This window comes from Saccostrea cucullata, unplaced genomic scaffold (assembly GCF_032062105.1).
Source record: "Saccostrea cucullata isolate Sc308-1 unplaced genomic scaffold, CSIRO_AGI_Scuc_v1 ctg708, whole genome shotgun sequence".
Classification (NCBI taxonomy): domain Eukaryota; kingdom Metazoa; phylum Mollusca; class Bivalvia; order Ostreida; family Ostreidae; genus Saccostrea; species Saccostrea cuccullata.
The window spans coordinates 189329-203976 of NW_026927674.1; the positions used below are offsets into that span (position 1 = coordinate 189329).

The window sequence follows — 14648 nt, forward strand, 5'->3', positions numbered from 1 at the left end:
GTACAACAACTCAAGTGAGGAGTATTTATCAGAGTAAACTTTACATATTCTATAATAATGCATGTCAATCAGTTTTTGTAATGCTAAATTAATGGAAGCTTTAGAATTATACTTGAGCTTGAAACAAAGAAAATATTCCTTAATGTGAATTCAAAGCTGTGATGTAACATCCTCCACTTTAATTTTACGAATAATAAGGATATCCGCATCACTACTGATTGTTGTTGATTTTTAGCAAGTACAGAAAGCGACAGTGGGAGATCAGGTATTGTTGTAGTGGTTACCTTGGTTACCATACTAAACTGGTTCTCTGGCTTATGTGTATCAGTGTAGTGGGGAACCAAACTAATTCTAGTTCCAAGGCTATTGTGTATCACATGATGGCGGGAACGAAACGTATCGTTTTTACTGGGTATATTTGTTCCTGAGTTTGCCAGATTTTCTTAACTCAGAATTATGTTACACCTTTGTATTAACGGTGTTTGTTGTATATTCAAGTTTTTGAATTAATCTCATAATCATTATTTCCAATAATCTCTTTAACTTAACCAGACATTCATTTGTTTGTGCCAAGACTTTTGAAGTTTAATTTTGTGAGTTAGATGAGGAAAAATAGATACAACATTGAACAATACACTTTGATTTATGAGCATAAAAAAAAAAATATTGTCAAATAAAAAAAAAGATGTATATGCGTAGAAGTACATTGTAGCTGGATAAGTACCGATACTCACACAGAGACTTTGTTGAATCAAAGTATTCATTTGATGATTACAAAATCACGACAAGTAGTCATTACTGCATTCAATAGGAACTTTAACAGATTGTAATTGAAATTCATCATAATGCATATACAGGGTGTCCCAAAACATATGTTACACTTTTAATCATCTATAACTTTATCAAACCACAAGCATTCACAGAGATATTTCGTCAACTTCTAGTGTATAAGCATACATTTTATCTGACAAACTTACATGAAATTCTGTTAAAAATTCAGGTAATTATGATGTCCAAAATGACGTAATTATATTTTTAATATGGAACCTTCATGTGAACAGCTGATAGAAATTGTCAAACCTTTAATATGGGTGTAAATCTGCTACTTTAGTTCATAAGAACCACGAGAAAACAACATCCTTTAATGAAAGTGCCCAACAGAATGCTAATTTACAGATTTGTGAGGAAGTTTGAAGTTAAAGGCACCATAATTGACACATGACTTAATTCTGGTCTTAGAAGACCAAGGAGTGCCTGTACCAAAGAGAACATTAATATCATTAATTGAGTTATCACTATACTGAAACTTTACTTTAAGAAATCCCTTATACGGGTCCTGTATGAACAAGATAGCACCTTTGGTAAATCTAGCATTCATACAATACGCGAATTCGATTTAAAACTGATTTCTCATAAGAAGATTGTAAAGCAGCATTTGAAAGAGACAGAAATTAGAAGTTATTTAGAGTTGGCCCATTGGATTTTAATTAAACCAGACTCTGAAAATTTAATAGATGCATCATTTTCCAGTGAAACCCTTACTTAACTTACTTAATCCTCTTCGTGCTGGATAGCACATAAGGCCGTCACCAGAGACTTCCATGCTGGCCTGTCCTGTGTCCATTTCTGTATCTGTCCCCATGTCCAGCGGTTCTTTCCCATCTCTTTCTCTACAGATCTTCTCCATGTTTCTTTTGGTCTTCCTCTCTTTCTCTTGCCAGGTGGTGTCCATTTCAAAGCAACCCTTGGGATGGAAGTTGGGTGCATTCTACATACATGCCCTATCCACAGCCATTTTCTTCTCTTTATAACTTGAGATAGAGGGGTGGTGTTGGTCTTTTTGTATAGCTCCTCATTTGAGATGGTATTTGGCCAGAAGATGCGCAGTATTCTGCGAAGGCAGCGTGTCTGGAAGGTATCTAGCTTGTTTGAGATGGTTTTAGTAACTTTCCATGCTTCAGCACCATATAGGAGGACCCCAAGCACGTTGCTCTTGAAGATCCTTATTTTGGTGTTTGTGCTGATCTTTGCTGACCTCCAGATGTTTCTTAGTGCAACATACGCTCCTGTGGCTTTTGAAATTCGAGCTAGTACATCTACCTCTGAGTTCCCATCTGTGGTGATCTTGCTTCCTAGATAGACAAATTCTGAGACTTCTTCTATTTCTTCGTTATTTAAGGTGATGGGCTCCTCTGATTTAGTATTGACCTTCATGATCTTGGTCTTGGTGTTGTTGATATTAAGGCCAATCTTCCTTGCTGTTTCTGCTAGTTGTTTTGTTTTTCTTGCATGTCACGATGGCGGTGTGATAGCAGTGCTACGTCGTCTGCAAAATCCAGGTCTTCTAACATCTCTGTCATGGCCCAAGTAATTCCCGTCCGCTTATTCTTGATGGTTTCTCGCATAATCCAGTCAATGCAGAATGTAAAGAGAAGAGGAGAGAGCAGACATCCTTGTTTTACTCCAGTCTGTAATTCGAACTCCTCTGATAAGCTTGATCCACAGATAACTCTGGCATTTAGGTCTGTATACAACATCTTAATGATGGAGATAATTTTATCTGGGATCCCATAATGACTGAGAATTTTTTCTAAGGCTAGGCGATTAACACTGTCAAAAGCTTTTGTAAAGTCGATAAAGTTGATGTAAAGTGGAGAGTTCCATTCATTGCTCTGCTCTAATATTTGTCTGAGAGTGAATATCTGATCAACACATGATCTTCCCTTTCTAAAACCTGCCTGTTCTTTCCGCAGTAGAGGGTCTGCTATGCCTGTGATTCTGTTCAATATCACTGTGCTTTGCACTTTCATGGATACTAGTACCGAGAGCAGCCTTATCCCTCTATAGTTGTTGCAGTTGGAAAGGTCTCCTTTTTTTGGAAGTTTTACAATAAGGCCTGTTCTCCAGAAGGTTGGTGTCTCTTCTGATTCCCAGATGTTCTGTAGAATATTTGTCAAGATGGTAGGTGTCCAGTATTCTTCGGCCTTGAGGAGCTCTGCATTTATCTGGTCAATGCCAGCAGCCTTTCCATTTTTTAATCTCTTTATTGCCTTTTTTACCTCTTCTATACTGGGTGGGTCTGTATTAATGTCCAGTATGTTAATGGCTGGTGTTATCAGGACCTCATTTCCTGTATCATTTATATTGAACACTTCCTCAAAATGTTCTTTCCATCGTTTCTGTATATCTTCTTCTTTGGATAAGACATTCCCTCTTTTATCTTTTACTGGTAAATCTGCTGTCTGAAATTTACCTGCTAGTGCTTTGGTGATACGATAGAGGGTTTGCATATCTTGTTTCGAAGCTGCTTGTTCTGCTTCATATAGCTAGTTTTTCAGTGTATGCCTTTCTGTCTGCTCTTGCATTTTTCTTAACTTCTTTGTCTATAGTTCGATATTCTGCTTGGAGCTGGTCTTTTTGTCTCTTTGATTTAGTGGACAGGATTTTCTTTTTCTTTTCTTTTCGTTGTTCTACTATTTTCCATGTGTTCTCTGATATCCATTCCTCTTTTTTCCTCTTTCTTGGGCCAAGTATTTGTTGCGCATTTTCTAAGAGTATCTCATTAAATGTTTCTATATCAATTTCATCTGGGTGTTCCATAAGAGCCTCAAACTTGTTCTGCACTTTCAATTGAAAAGATTTCATAACTTTTGGATCTTTAAGCTTTTGGATGTTAATAGGAGGCGGTCTTTGATCTTTCTTCCTTGATTTCCTTAGCTTCAGCTTGACTTTAGCCAGTACTAATGAGTGGTCACTTCCCACGTCTGCTCCTTGCTTTGCAACCACATCCAGGAGGCTACTTCTCCATCTTTTGTTGATGATGACATGATCAATTTGGTTTTTCGTATGTCCATCTCGGGGAGTTCCATGTTGTCTTATGGATATCTTTGTCATAAATATAGTTCCACCAATTATCAAGTTGTTTTCTTGGCAGAAAGTGCACAGTCTCTCTCCATTGCTGTTACATTCTCCTAAGCCTTGCTTACCCATGATGCTTTCTCTTCCTTGATTGCTTTTCCCAACTTTTGCATTTAAGTCTCCCAAGATAAGTAGGACATCGTGAGATGGTGTATTGTCTACTATTTCTTGTAAGCTGTCGTAAAAGGAGACTTTTTCGTCGTCTTCTGCATCATCTGTTGGTGCATAGCATACCACTACTGTACGTTTGGCAAAGGCTGAGTTGAATCTTGCTGTTATGATTCGTTCATTCACTGGCTTCCATTCTAACAGACTTCTATAAACTTCTTTTGTTGTGATTATTGCTACTCCTCTGCTATGATGTTCATCAGTTCTTCCAGAGTAAGTATTTGATGTCCTGACACTAGTTGTTTTGATCCCTTGCCTGTCCATCTAGTTTCACTTACTCCAAGAAGCTCGATCTTGTAAATTTCTCTCACCACTTGTGCTAGTTTTCCTGTTTGGTAGAGGGTCCGCACGTTCCAGCAGCCCACTCTACGTGTTATTTTTGGTCGAAGGACATCTCCTATCAGGGTGGGGGATTCACCCGTCATACTATCAGTATCCTGAGTGGTTTCAATCCTTCTTCCATCATTTTGTTCTCTGGTTAAGGTTTCTGTAGCTGCATTGTTTGACATGTTAGGGTTGCTGGCCCTAAGCATAACCCCCTGGACTCGGAGGGCCAGTGGTTTTTCTTTCAGGGTTGTCCTTCCCTTAGATGATTGCGTTCCCTTGCTTTCGTGCTCATCTACACGGATTTTCTGTCTGGATTATCTTCCATAGCCTTTGACTTTCCCAAGCCTTCTCACAAGGCAGTGATGTTATTTGACCCATAGCTGGGGACTAGGATTGCAGGCATCAGGGCATATCCACACGCCGGTGGGCCATGCATGCCGTGCATTCTCCTCCAAGACCCTGTGGTTCTGCTTAGGTACCCAATTTCCATCTGCTACCTCGAGGAGGATCCCATATCTGGGCCACATAGGTCTAACTGCGGAGAGGCTATACCTGGCAGAGAAGACTTACATATTTTGCTAACTCTTTCGCAGCGAACTGCTAGCCAGGGGTGGAGCTGAAAGCGAGAGTGACAAGCACAGACACAGACAGACACACACACTGTACGCATCACACAGCCATTAAGCAGACAGTTAAACCCTACTTCCATTTAAACAATGTGGTCAAAGAGAATCTGAACTTCTAGTGTTTGATGAAACCCAATTTAAATAATGAAAAACCTCTAAACTGTTAGAATGTTACATTTAAAACTTGGTAAAAAAATGTTAATTCCAAGGAACCTATTTTGGAGCATGTTTTAAAATGACCTATGTTATTCTAAAGAAAAAATATTGATGATTAAAAAGGAAACTGTAAAAAATGAATGCTTGACAAAATCTTAATAATAATTTTAGTATACATTCTAAATTTTATTAATGTAACTTGAGGCATTAAATTTTTACAACGGTTTAAAAGTGTAACATATGTTTTGGGACACCCTGTACACAAAATAGGGATAGTGTGAATATAAAAAGTCTTTTGTTTGATACATTTTTGGCCTTATATATAAATAGAAAACAGTGTATTTTAACTGGGCCACATTCCTACCCTCCATCATTTTAAATTCAGATTTAAATGATATGTCAGTATAGGTGCTATATATACTATATTTATCTATAAGAATCTTTGTTTAACTTCTACAGTATGTGTGTTTGGGTGTGATCTGCTTTCCCTGTAACCAAGATTGTTTGTTTACTAACAGTTGCTAAGTTACAGAAATTTAACCAATAGAGAGTTTATTAGTTATGGTGGTCGGTTTTAGTATATAGCAAATATATGGAGCTACAGGGATATATATACCATAGATATTAATTTCAGTTTTCATTTAATGGCTTAAATGGTTTGACTTTTAAAAAAAATGTTTAATTGATTCAAATCTGAAATCAGGGATATATATACCATAGATATTAATTTTAGTTTTCATTTAATGGCTTAAATGGTTTGACTTTTAAAAAAAATGGTTTAATTGATTCAAATCTGAAAAATTTTACTTTGATTTACTTTGATTTATGTCATAAGTATTCGGAACTTCTTGAGTACAAGAACTTCTAACAAAATGTGTCAGAAAAGTAGGTCACGGTATGGGATTAGGTTAAGCCTTATATATTACAACCTAATTGTATCTCAAAATTACAATATAATAAAAATGTACTCCCTATGATTTAAAAAAAAATATCTAAACTTTTCCAAAAATGTATTCTTAAAAAAATCCTCATCTTTTGATTAATACAATACATAGATATCTACAAATACATTCAAAATAACATGTATATTAATATTTCTTTTATGGTAACTGAAAGCAAGACAGACCATAAAATGGAACATTTTTTTTCATATTCAAGTAAGAGATCGGAATATTGAGACAGTCCTGTTAAAAAGAATTGCGAGTCTTGAATTTTCCCCGTATTTGGTCAGGTACTGTAATGACTTTCTTTTGTTTACTGCAGTTCCGAGAATCACTACACAAACTGATGGAGACATTAAACGCCACGACACCCCACTACATCCGGTGTATCAAACCCAACGACACAAAGGAAGCATTCATGTAAGTCTTAGTTCTCGTATATAAACATTAAATGCCACGACACCCAACTACATCCGATGTATCAAACCTAACGACACAAAGGAAGCATTCATGTAAGTCCTAGCTATCATATAATATTTCCATTTCTAATTTTTTTTCTCTGTGATAACTCTTTGAAAGTTTTGGGAGTATATTCTTGATAATTCTGCCGGCATGTAAATTAGGCAGGTCGATAGGTCAGCAGCTAAGGAGGTCTAATACGCATGCAAATCTCGTGCGCATTTGTCTCTGTGTCTGACGCTAAGGAGGCCAAATATGCATGTAAATCTCATGCGGCTGCCTTTGTGTTTGACGTCAGTGGGCGAGGACTATTGAAATTGGCATGGAAGTCCTCGTGTGATTTAAGTCTATGTCTACATTTTTAAAGTTTAAATCTACAATTTTATTGCACAATGAAATGGAAATATAAGGAATCACTGTCTAGTTTTGAGAGTATGCCAGGGACATCAACAATAGTGGGAAACATGGGATAATTTTAGCATAACGGGCTTCGCAAAATTAAGGGAGATTTGAGTCACTGATCTACTGCTGTGTTAATGTAACAGTTGTAATTTTTTTTTCCTGTTGTAGATTTGAACCAAAGCGAGCCGTGGAACAACTGAGAGCTTGCGGTGTGTTAGAAACCATTAGAATCAGTGCCGCGGGTTATCCCTCCAGGTTATTGTTCACATCTGTATTAGATAAAAGTTACTGTAACTGTTCCAAACTTTAATGGTAGCCAGGTAATTTATCATCACTTTTTGTATCCATTACCTATTTTTCAAGGATTCTGATTGGCTATCTATTTATAGATGGACCTATCCGGAGTTTTTCCAGAGATACCGCGTCCTGGCCGGCTCTAAGGACATCAACAGGAGTGACCAGAGGAAGACCTGTGAAAATGTACTCACCAAAGTCATACAGGTAGGGGGATCCAGGAATTCTCTAACTCATTAATAGTGTAATGAGCTGGGGGATCTAAGAGTTCTCTCACTGAATAATACTGTAATGCAGGGGGATCCAAGAATTTTATCACTTAATAATACTGTAATGAGCTGGGGGATCCAAAAACTCACTCAATTGTCTATGAGTACAAAATTTTGATCCAAAATTTACTCATATGAGGAAGAGATAAGAAATTCTGTCAGTATAACTGTCATGAGTTCCAGGATCTAAGCATACTTTATTGTAATTTTACAGTCAACTGTAGTGAGATGGGGGGGGGGGAGTGTTAGGTTGCAAGTAAATTACAGTTAGAGACCTAAGCATCATATATCCAAGATTATTACAAGACTATGAGGATTCAGCAGTTCTATGAATTATGCTGACATGAGATTGGAATCTTCAAATAAGTATTGAAGAGGAGCCTTACATCAATTAAATGGTGTTCTTCTTATGCTTTAACTATGCTTAAACTTAAAATGTCTGAGTCATTCTTGATAGAAAATTTAGATTTGAAAGGGAAGGAGGGGGGTATCAGTTGTTTTTGCTATTTACTTCATCTCATTCAGCTTACCATTCATTATTTATCAGAAAGAACAACAGACACCTCAGCCTTGGGTCTCGGTAAATATTGTCCTTCTCTGGTGGTTACAAGTCCTTACATTGTCTTGGGGAAGTCATACCCGCCCATATTGTACAGACATATTTTCTTTGCATGGACATGATTTTCTTTGAGTAATAGATCTTCAATTCTATACCAAAACAATATTACCCTGTCAAACTCCATTTGCCAGATCTGTCAATGTGACCTTCATTTATTGGTGACATTTAAGATATTCAATTATGCACGTCTTTATACAATACTGATGATCTGAATTATGTACTGAGATGAGCTGATCTGTCATTATATGAACTGTGTACTGTATTTATAAACTTATGATGTTCACTGCTCGCCTTGATCTATCAGGGTAACGTCAAGAAGACACCTAGAGGTCTGGAGGTATCATACTGTTCCTTCACTGTTATGTAACTCTGTTCTACTCATACTATTACTTAATATTCAGTTATTAGTTTGTATTTTGAATATTCTTTAATCTCTATTATGCATATTTATTATTAATTTAGTTTGTATTATGAATATTCATTAACATGTTTTATGAATATTTATTAATCTGCATTATGAATATTTATTAGTTTGTGTTATGAATATTTATCAGCATTTATTCTGGAATTTTTTTCTTTCTCTCTTTAAAATAGCATGAGAGCTAGCCAATGGTAGCCCCACAATTTTGGGCTGTCGTTGGGAAATGTATTAAGAACTTTGTAGCAACTTTGAAAATTTTTCACCAATAGAATGCTGAGTACTTGATGTTTTCTCTGTACAGTCCAGGACTACCGTATATACTCGCCTATAAGTCGGTTTTTTGGGAGTCAGTCTCTGGTCCAAAACTCTGTGTCCGACTTATAGGCGAGATATAAAAACAATGGTATTAAATGAGGTCGGTCCTTCTGAAATATAAGCTTATTAAATACAACCGACTTATAGGCGGACCGACTTATAGGCGAGTATATACGGTAAGTTTGACTTGTGCTGATGTTAGGGTTGTAAATAACTTTGTTTAAACTAATGTACAGTTATGACAGGAAATGCAAATGTTGACAGTATTTGCAGCATGTGTATGGAGAGTAATTTATTATATTGCATGGAATTGATTGTAACATGTGTACCAGGCTTGATAGTATTTTGTGAGAAGTTCATTTGTAAGCTACAGAAAATATTCTCTGGGGGGGGGGGGTGTCCAGGAAGTGTTGAAATTTACAAATCTTATAAACAAGTCATATATCATATATACAAACATATACTCCCTGTATTCCAAGATAATCTCTATTTACAGACCTTATACTTATTTACTTAATGCTCAGAGGAATGGTATCAAGACAGTTTAGAGTTTATAAAGTGGTCATGCTGATATTTTCAGTAGGCAAAGGTGGATTAACAATTACTGTAGATCACTAAGTTTTCACTACACATCCCTTATTATTGTGAGATGGACATTAATTTCAGAAATTGTGGTTACTGCTCTTTATCATCTTTAGGAATACATGTACTAATATACATGACAATGATTTTTTCGCTAGCTCAATTTCTCATGTAAATTACATGAAATTTTAAAGTTCATGCAGATGAAAAGTGATTTACAGTACTTATTTGATCCTATCCCCACTGTATTCTACAATTCTGTATTCATCCTTAAACTAACATATTTTTCTTCACAAGGATTATTTACATAGTTAACCATAATATTGTCCTCTGGAAATACAGAAATCTAACTGTACATGTAGGACTTATATAGATAAAGAAAAGAGATATTCCATTTAACTTTCAAAATTTGACATTGAATGATGGCCCATTTATATGTCAGTCTGGTAAATGTTTGATAAATGTTGCTATGCAATTTTCAAAAGGGTGAAAAACCCCTCCTGAAAAGAGAATTTTAAATTGTTTACATGGTTTGAATACCATGGAGAATGTTTGATTAATATCTAAGACATTTTTTGTGATAATTTCCCCTTCATTTAAAAGCTAGTTAATTTTTTTTTAATTTAGAATAACCTCAGAATCTACACTACACCAATTTCTTTTTTCTACTTTCACTTTCCTTTTCACAGGATCCAGACAAGTACCGATTTGGAAAAACCAAGATTTTTTTCCGCGCAGGTCAGGTGGCTTACCTGGAGAAGTTACGCTCTGATAAACTGAAGGCCTGCGGAATCATGATCCAGAAACACGTCAAGGGCTGGTTGGCACGGCGACGCTATCAACGAATCATCAAGTCCATCACCCTGTTACAGAAATACGGGCGAGGCCTGCTGGCCAGGAGGTCAGTTAAATTAATGAATATTAAATATTTAGCTTGAAGGATAATGTAAGTGATGAAAATGAGTTTGGAGGCCAATTAAATTAAAAAATGCTTAATTTTAATTCCAAACACAGTGCTATTGTATTAGTAAAGTTAATGAAATATCATGATATGGGTGGAGTTTGCTGGCTAGGAGGTCAATTGGTAAATCACTCCCTAATTCTCTTCTCCGGGAATATTTCAAATAAATACTGTATTAGAGGGTTATTTTTGCCTTTTCACCCCTGAAAACTATTGCGGCCCATTTTTAAATTTGCCCAACCAAGGTTTGGGCAAAAGGGGCAAAAATAAAACAAGGGGCTAAATTTTTCCTGTATACAGTATTTGTATCATACTTGTATGTATTACTATGAAATTGATGAAAGTTCGTAACATTTTTTAGCCAGAACAGATTAATTGGTACATTTCATTTTCAAATTGATTTCTTTCTCAGACATGCCAAATTTCTACGGGAAACATTTGCTGCCACTCGTATTCAAAAGCACTGGAAGGGTTACAAAGCAAGGTCACATTACATCAAAGTCAGGAAAGCTACCGTTATTATACAAGTAAGTCCGGTCATTCTTTCATTTATTCATCCGTTCTTTCATTCACAGTTCCTTCCCGTTTATCAAATCTTCCCTACAGAACTTTAAGAAAACTCATTATTTATTACCAAGACACTGACAGCAGTGTCAGATTGGAACAGTCTCAGTTTCCTAGCAGCATATTAAAATTTTGCCATAGAAATCTTTAGAGATTCTTTAGCATCTCCATTATATGATTCTGGTTTTCCAAATGGGACCTTTAGAAATGGTGTCCTCATCTAACGTAGTCATTAATGTGACTAAGTTATTTTAACGCTTCTCTTTGTAGTCAGCCATTAGAGGATTCTTTGGACGTATCCTGTTTAAGAAGGAGTTACATGAGCATCGCGCGATCACGATTCAGAAACTCGTACGATCTTGGCTGGCCAGGAAAAGATACAAGAGAGTGATGCGGGGGATCGTGTTACTCCAGAGTCACTTCCGACGACGACGGGCCAAGAAGGAGCTTAAACAACTCAAGGTACGCAGGGTGTTAAGTCAGCACGTTACGAGAGTAAATGTTAGGGAGTGTTAATTTAGCATGAAGCAAGAGTAATTCCTAGGGAGCAGTCATTAAGCATGAAGCAAGAGTAATTTGAAGGGAGCAGTAATTATTGGGACAGTTTGGGATTTTGATCGAGCAGATGTAATCATCATATTGACTGTTTCAAGTAGATGTGATGATGTTCTATCAAAAAACTGAATTTCAAATTTGAGATATTAAAAGTGAAGTTAATGCCTAGGATCAATAGATGATTGAGAACTTTTGTAGTAAACTGACTTACACTAAATCCTTTGATTTTAGATAAGAGATTTAAATGAGTTAATTGCTACTTTCACTTTGTAGGTTATTTTTTATTTTTTGGTTTTACAGAAAACAGATTAACACTGATTTCCTTAATTGTAGATTGAAGCTAAGTCAGTGGAACACATTAAGAATGTTAACAAGGGTCTGGAGAACAAGATCATACAGCTACAACAGAAACTGGACGCCAAGGTAAGGGAGGGGATCCAAAAGTTTTCCAAAGTAGGGGGTGGATGTTGAAATTGGGGTCGGGATCCAAATCCAAATTTTTTTGTATGGGGCAAATCTGAATCAAGTTATTGTGCTAGTGTTGAGATTTTTGTGTTGTTATATATATTTTTTAACGTCCCTTTCAAGAATTTTTCACTTGTATGGAGATGCCACCACTTGCTGGTGGAGATTTGCAATTTTTTTCCTATACTCGGCACTCAAGGCTGTTGAGCAGGGAGGGATCTTTTTTGTGCCAGCACCTACTGCGACACTGGACCTCAATTTATACAGTCTCATCCGACAGATAATAATACAAGCATTATCAGTCTCTGAGTCATTTCTACATGTATAATGTCAGAAATTTAAAATCTTGGTGTACGTTTGTTACAGAATAAGGAGGGTATGACAATAAAGGAACAAGAAGTGTACATCAAACAACTGAAAACAGAGATGGAGAAACTGAGGTCCTCGAGTGAGGAGGCTAAGAAATCCTCAAACAAGATCACGGACCTGATACAACAGATCAAGGACCTACAAGAGGAGCTGAGTAAAGAGAGGGAGGAGAAACAGGTCCTCATCAGCGAGAAGGAGGAGCTAGTGAAGGAACACACACAGGTAAGATACAGAGAGAGAGAGAAGGGGAGGGAGGAGAAACAGGTCCTCATCACAGAGAAAGAGAACAGAGTGAAATAACACACACAGGTAAAGGAGGAAGGAACACACACAGGGAGAGAGAAGGAGAGAGAGAGAGAGGAGAGACAGAGAGAGAATGAAGGAACACACACAGGTAAGATACAGAGAGAGAGAGAAGGGGGAGAATGGGTAGGTCCTCATATAATCAAGAACTCTTGAAAGAACACATACAAAGAACAGAGAAACAGAAATTGTTATTAATAGAAAATAAACAAAGGTACTCGTAAGAAAGAAATGGAAAAGGAAGTCCTCAAGACAAAGGAACAGAACTAATTAAGCAACTTGAAAGAGTATACAAAGGACTATTCCTGAATTTCTTACATTTACATGTAATTATTAAGCAATATTCATCTTTGCTTGTTAAGGAAGCATTGCTTACCTATGTGTCCTTATTACAGGTGTTAAGTTGGCATTGTTTACCTGTATGAATTAATTACAGGTGTTGAGTAAGATGGCGGAGGAGAAATGTAAACTAAAGGAAGAGCTAGAGGAGGCCAACCTTAAACTACAGCAACAGGAAACCAGCACTGACGGTAGGTGGATCCAAGATTTCTTATGATCATATATCTTAGAAGTCTTGGTGGATCCAAGATTTCTTTTGATGATATATATTAGAAGTCTCAATGGATCCAAGATTTCTTTTGATGATATATATTAGAAGTCTCAATGGATCCAAGATTTCTTTTGATGATATATATATGTTTCGGTGGATCCAAGAATTCTTTTGATGATATATATTAGAAGTCTCAGTGGATCAAGGTTCTGCATCATGATTTTATTTATCATTTAAGATGTGCTGAAGAGGAAACTGGAGGAGGCCACACAACAGCTCCAGGCTGAGTTTGACTCCGAGCGTGGCCACCACCAGCGACTCGTTAAGGAGCACGCCCGACTCCAGCAGAGGTTCGAGAATCTTCAGTCGGAGATGCAGATGGTGACGTCGCCGCACGGCCACAAACGGACGCCATCGGACATCAGCGCCATCAGTCTGGAGTCGTACACCAGCTCCGCGTCGCCGGACGAAGTCAAGTATGAAGAGGAGGGACCAGAGGACAAGGTGAGACAATTAAGGCTAGTCTTTCCTCTGCTGAGGGAGATAACTCTTGTTAGGGCAAATTTGTTTAAATTCCTTTTAATTATTCATAACTGTTGTATAAAATAACATAAGAACATGCTTGGTAAAGATTAAGAATCCCAAGCATGAAATGTGCCTTATTTTGCTTTTTATTTTTATGTTAAGAGAAATATTGAAATTTAAAAAAATTGTAATGATGTAACATTACTTGGAATTGTGATGTTGATTTTTTTTTTTGACTTGTAGGACCAAGGTTATGGAACAAAGAAGAAGAAGAAAGCACCGGCTCCTCCAGTACCCACAGCAAGCGCCATGGAGAAAGAAATGAAGGTAAGACAACTGGATGTTTTATTGAAAACAAAATCTAGGCTCATTATTAAGTAATACTTGGAGAGAATTAACAAAATCCAGAAAAATGAGATCTTGTTGTGAAGTCCAGTGAATCCTATTGCAAACGTCTAACAAGGATTACCATATTTACTTAAAAAAGAGGAAATTTTCAGTATATGTCTCAGTGGTGGATCTAGGACTCAAAATGTATAATTACCTTGTAATGAGTGGTGGATCAAACTTTTTTGTAGGATGTTGATGTAGGTTTGATTCTGCGACTACAGAACAAGATGAAGGAGATCGAGCAGCAGAAGACAAAGCTGGAAGAGAGACTGAGACAGTATGAGGATGAGGGTCATCCACAGACAGGCAACTCGGACGCCGTCATCTCAAACTCAGCATTCGATGCTCTTAAGGTAGGTGTTAACATTAAAGTACCAAGGAAATCAAAGGAGTGGATCAAGTGTTTCAACAAGTTCTGGGAAGGATCAATTTCTCTCCCAACCCAGATGTATTCTGAGGTATTGATAGG

The 14648-nt window shown here is 36.9% G+C and overlaps 1 protein-coding gene across 12 annotated transcripts in view; it reads left to right on the forward strand.

Moving 5' to 3' along the window:
- The window catches only part of LOC134275165 (unconventional myosin-Va-like), a 58883-nt gene that overhangs the window by 16340 nt on the left and 27895 nt on the right, over nucleotides 1–14648 (forward strand). For 8 of the 12 annotated variants that reach the window (XM_062757404.1, XM_062757405.1, XM_062757410.1 and 5 more), the window contains 14 exons: nucleotides 236–265; nucleotides 6459–6556; nucleotides 7166–7252; nucleotides 7387–7498; nucleotides 8484–8516; nucleotides 10187–10398; nucleotides 10871–10985; nucleotides 11293–11484; nucleotides 11911–12000; nucleotides 12409–12633; nucleotides 13151–13244; nucleotides 13503–13768; nucleotides 14033–14116; nucleotides 14368–14532. In XM_062757404.1, the coding sequence (XP_062613388.1) occupies nucleotides 236–265; nucleotides 6459–6556; nucleotides 7166–7252; nucleotides 7387–7498; nucleotides 8484–8516; nucleotides 10187–10398; nucleotides 10871–10985; nucleotides 11293–11484; nucleotides 11911–12000; nucleotides 12409–12633; nucleotides 13151–13244; nucleotides 13503–13768; nucleotides 14033–14116; nucleotides 14368–14532 (1803 nt within the window). The remainder of the gene's footprint in view (nucleotides 1–235; nucleotides 266–6458; nucleotides 6557–7165; nucleotides 7253–7386; nucleotides 7499–8483; nucleotides 8517–10186; nucleotides 10399–10870; nucleotides 10986–11292; nucleotides 11485–11910; nucleotides 12001–12408; nucleotides 12634–13150; nucleotides 13245–13502; nucleotides 13769–14032; nucleotides 14117–14367; nucleotides 14533–14648) is intronic. The other 4 variants (XM_062757408.1, XM_062757416.1, XM_062757406.1 and 1 more) reach the window with 3 other exon arrangements.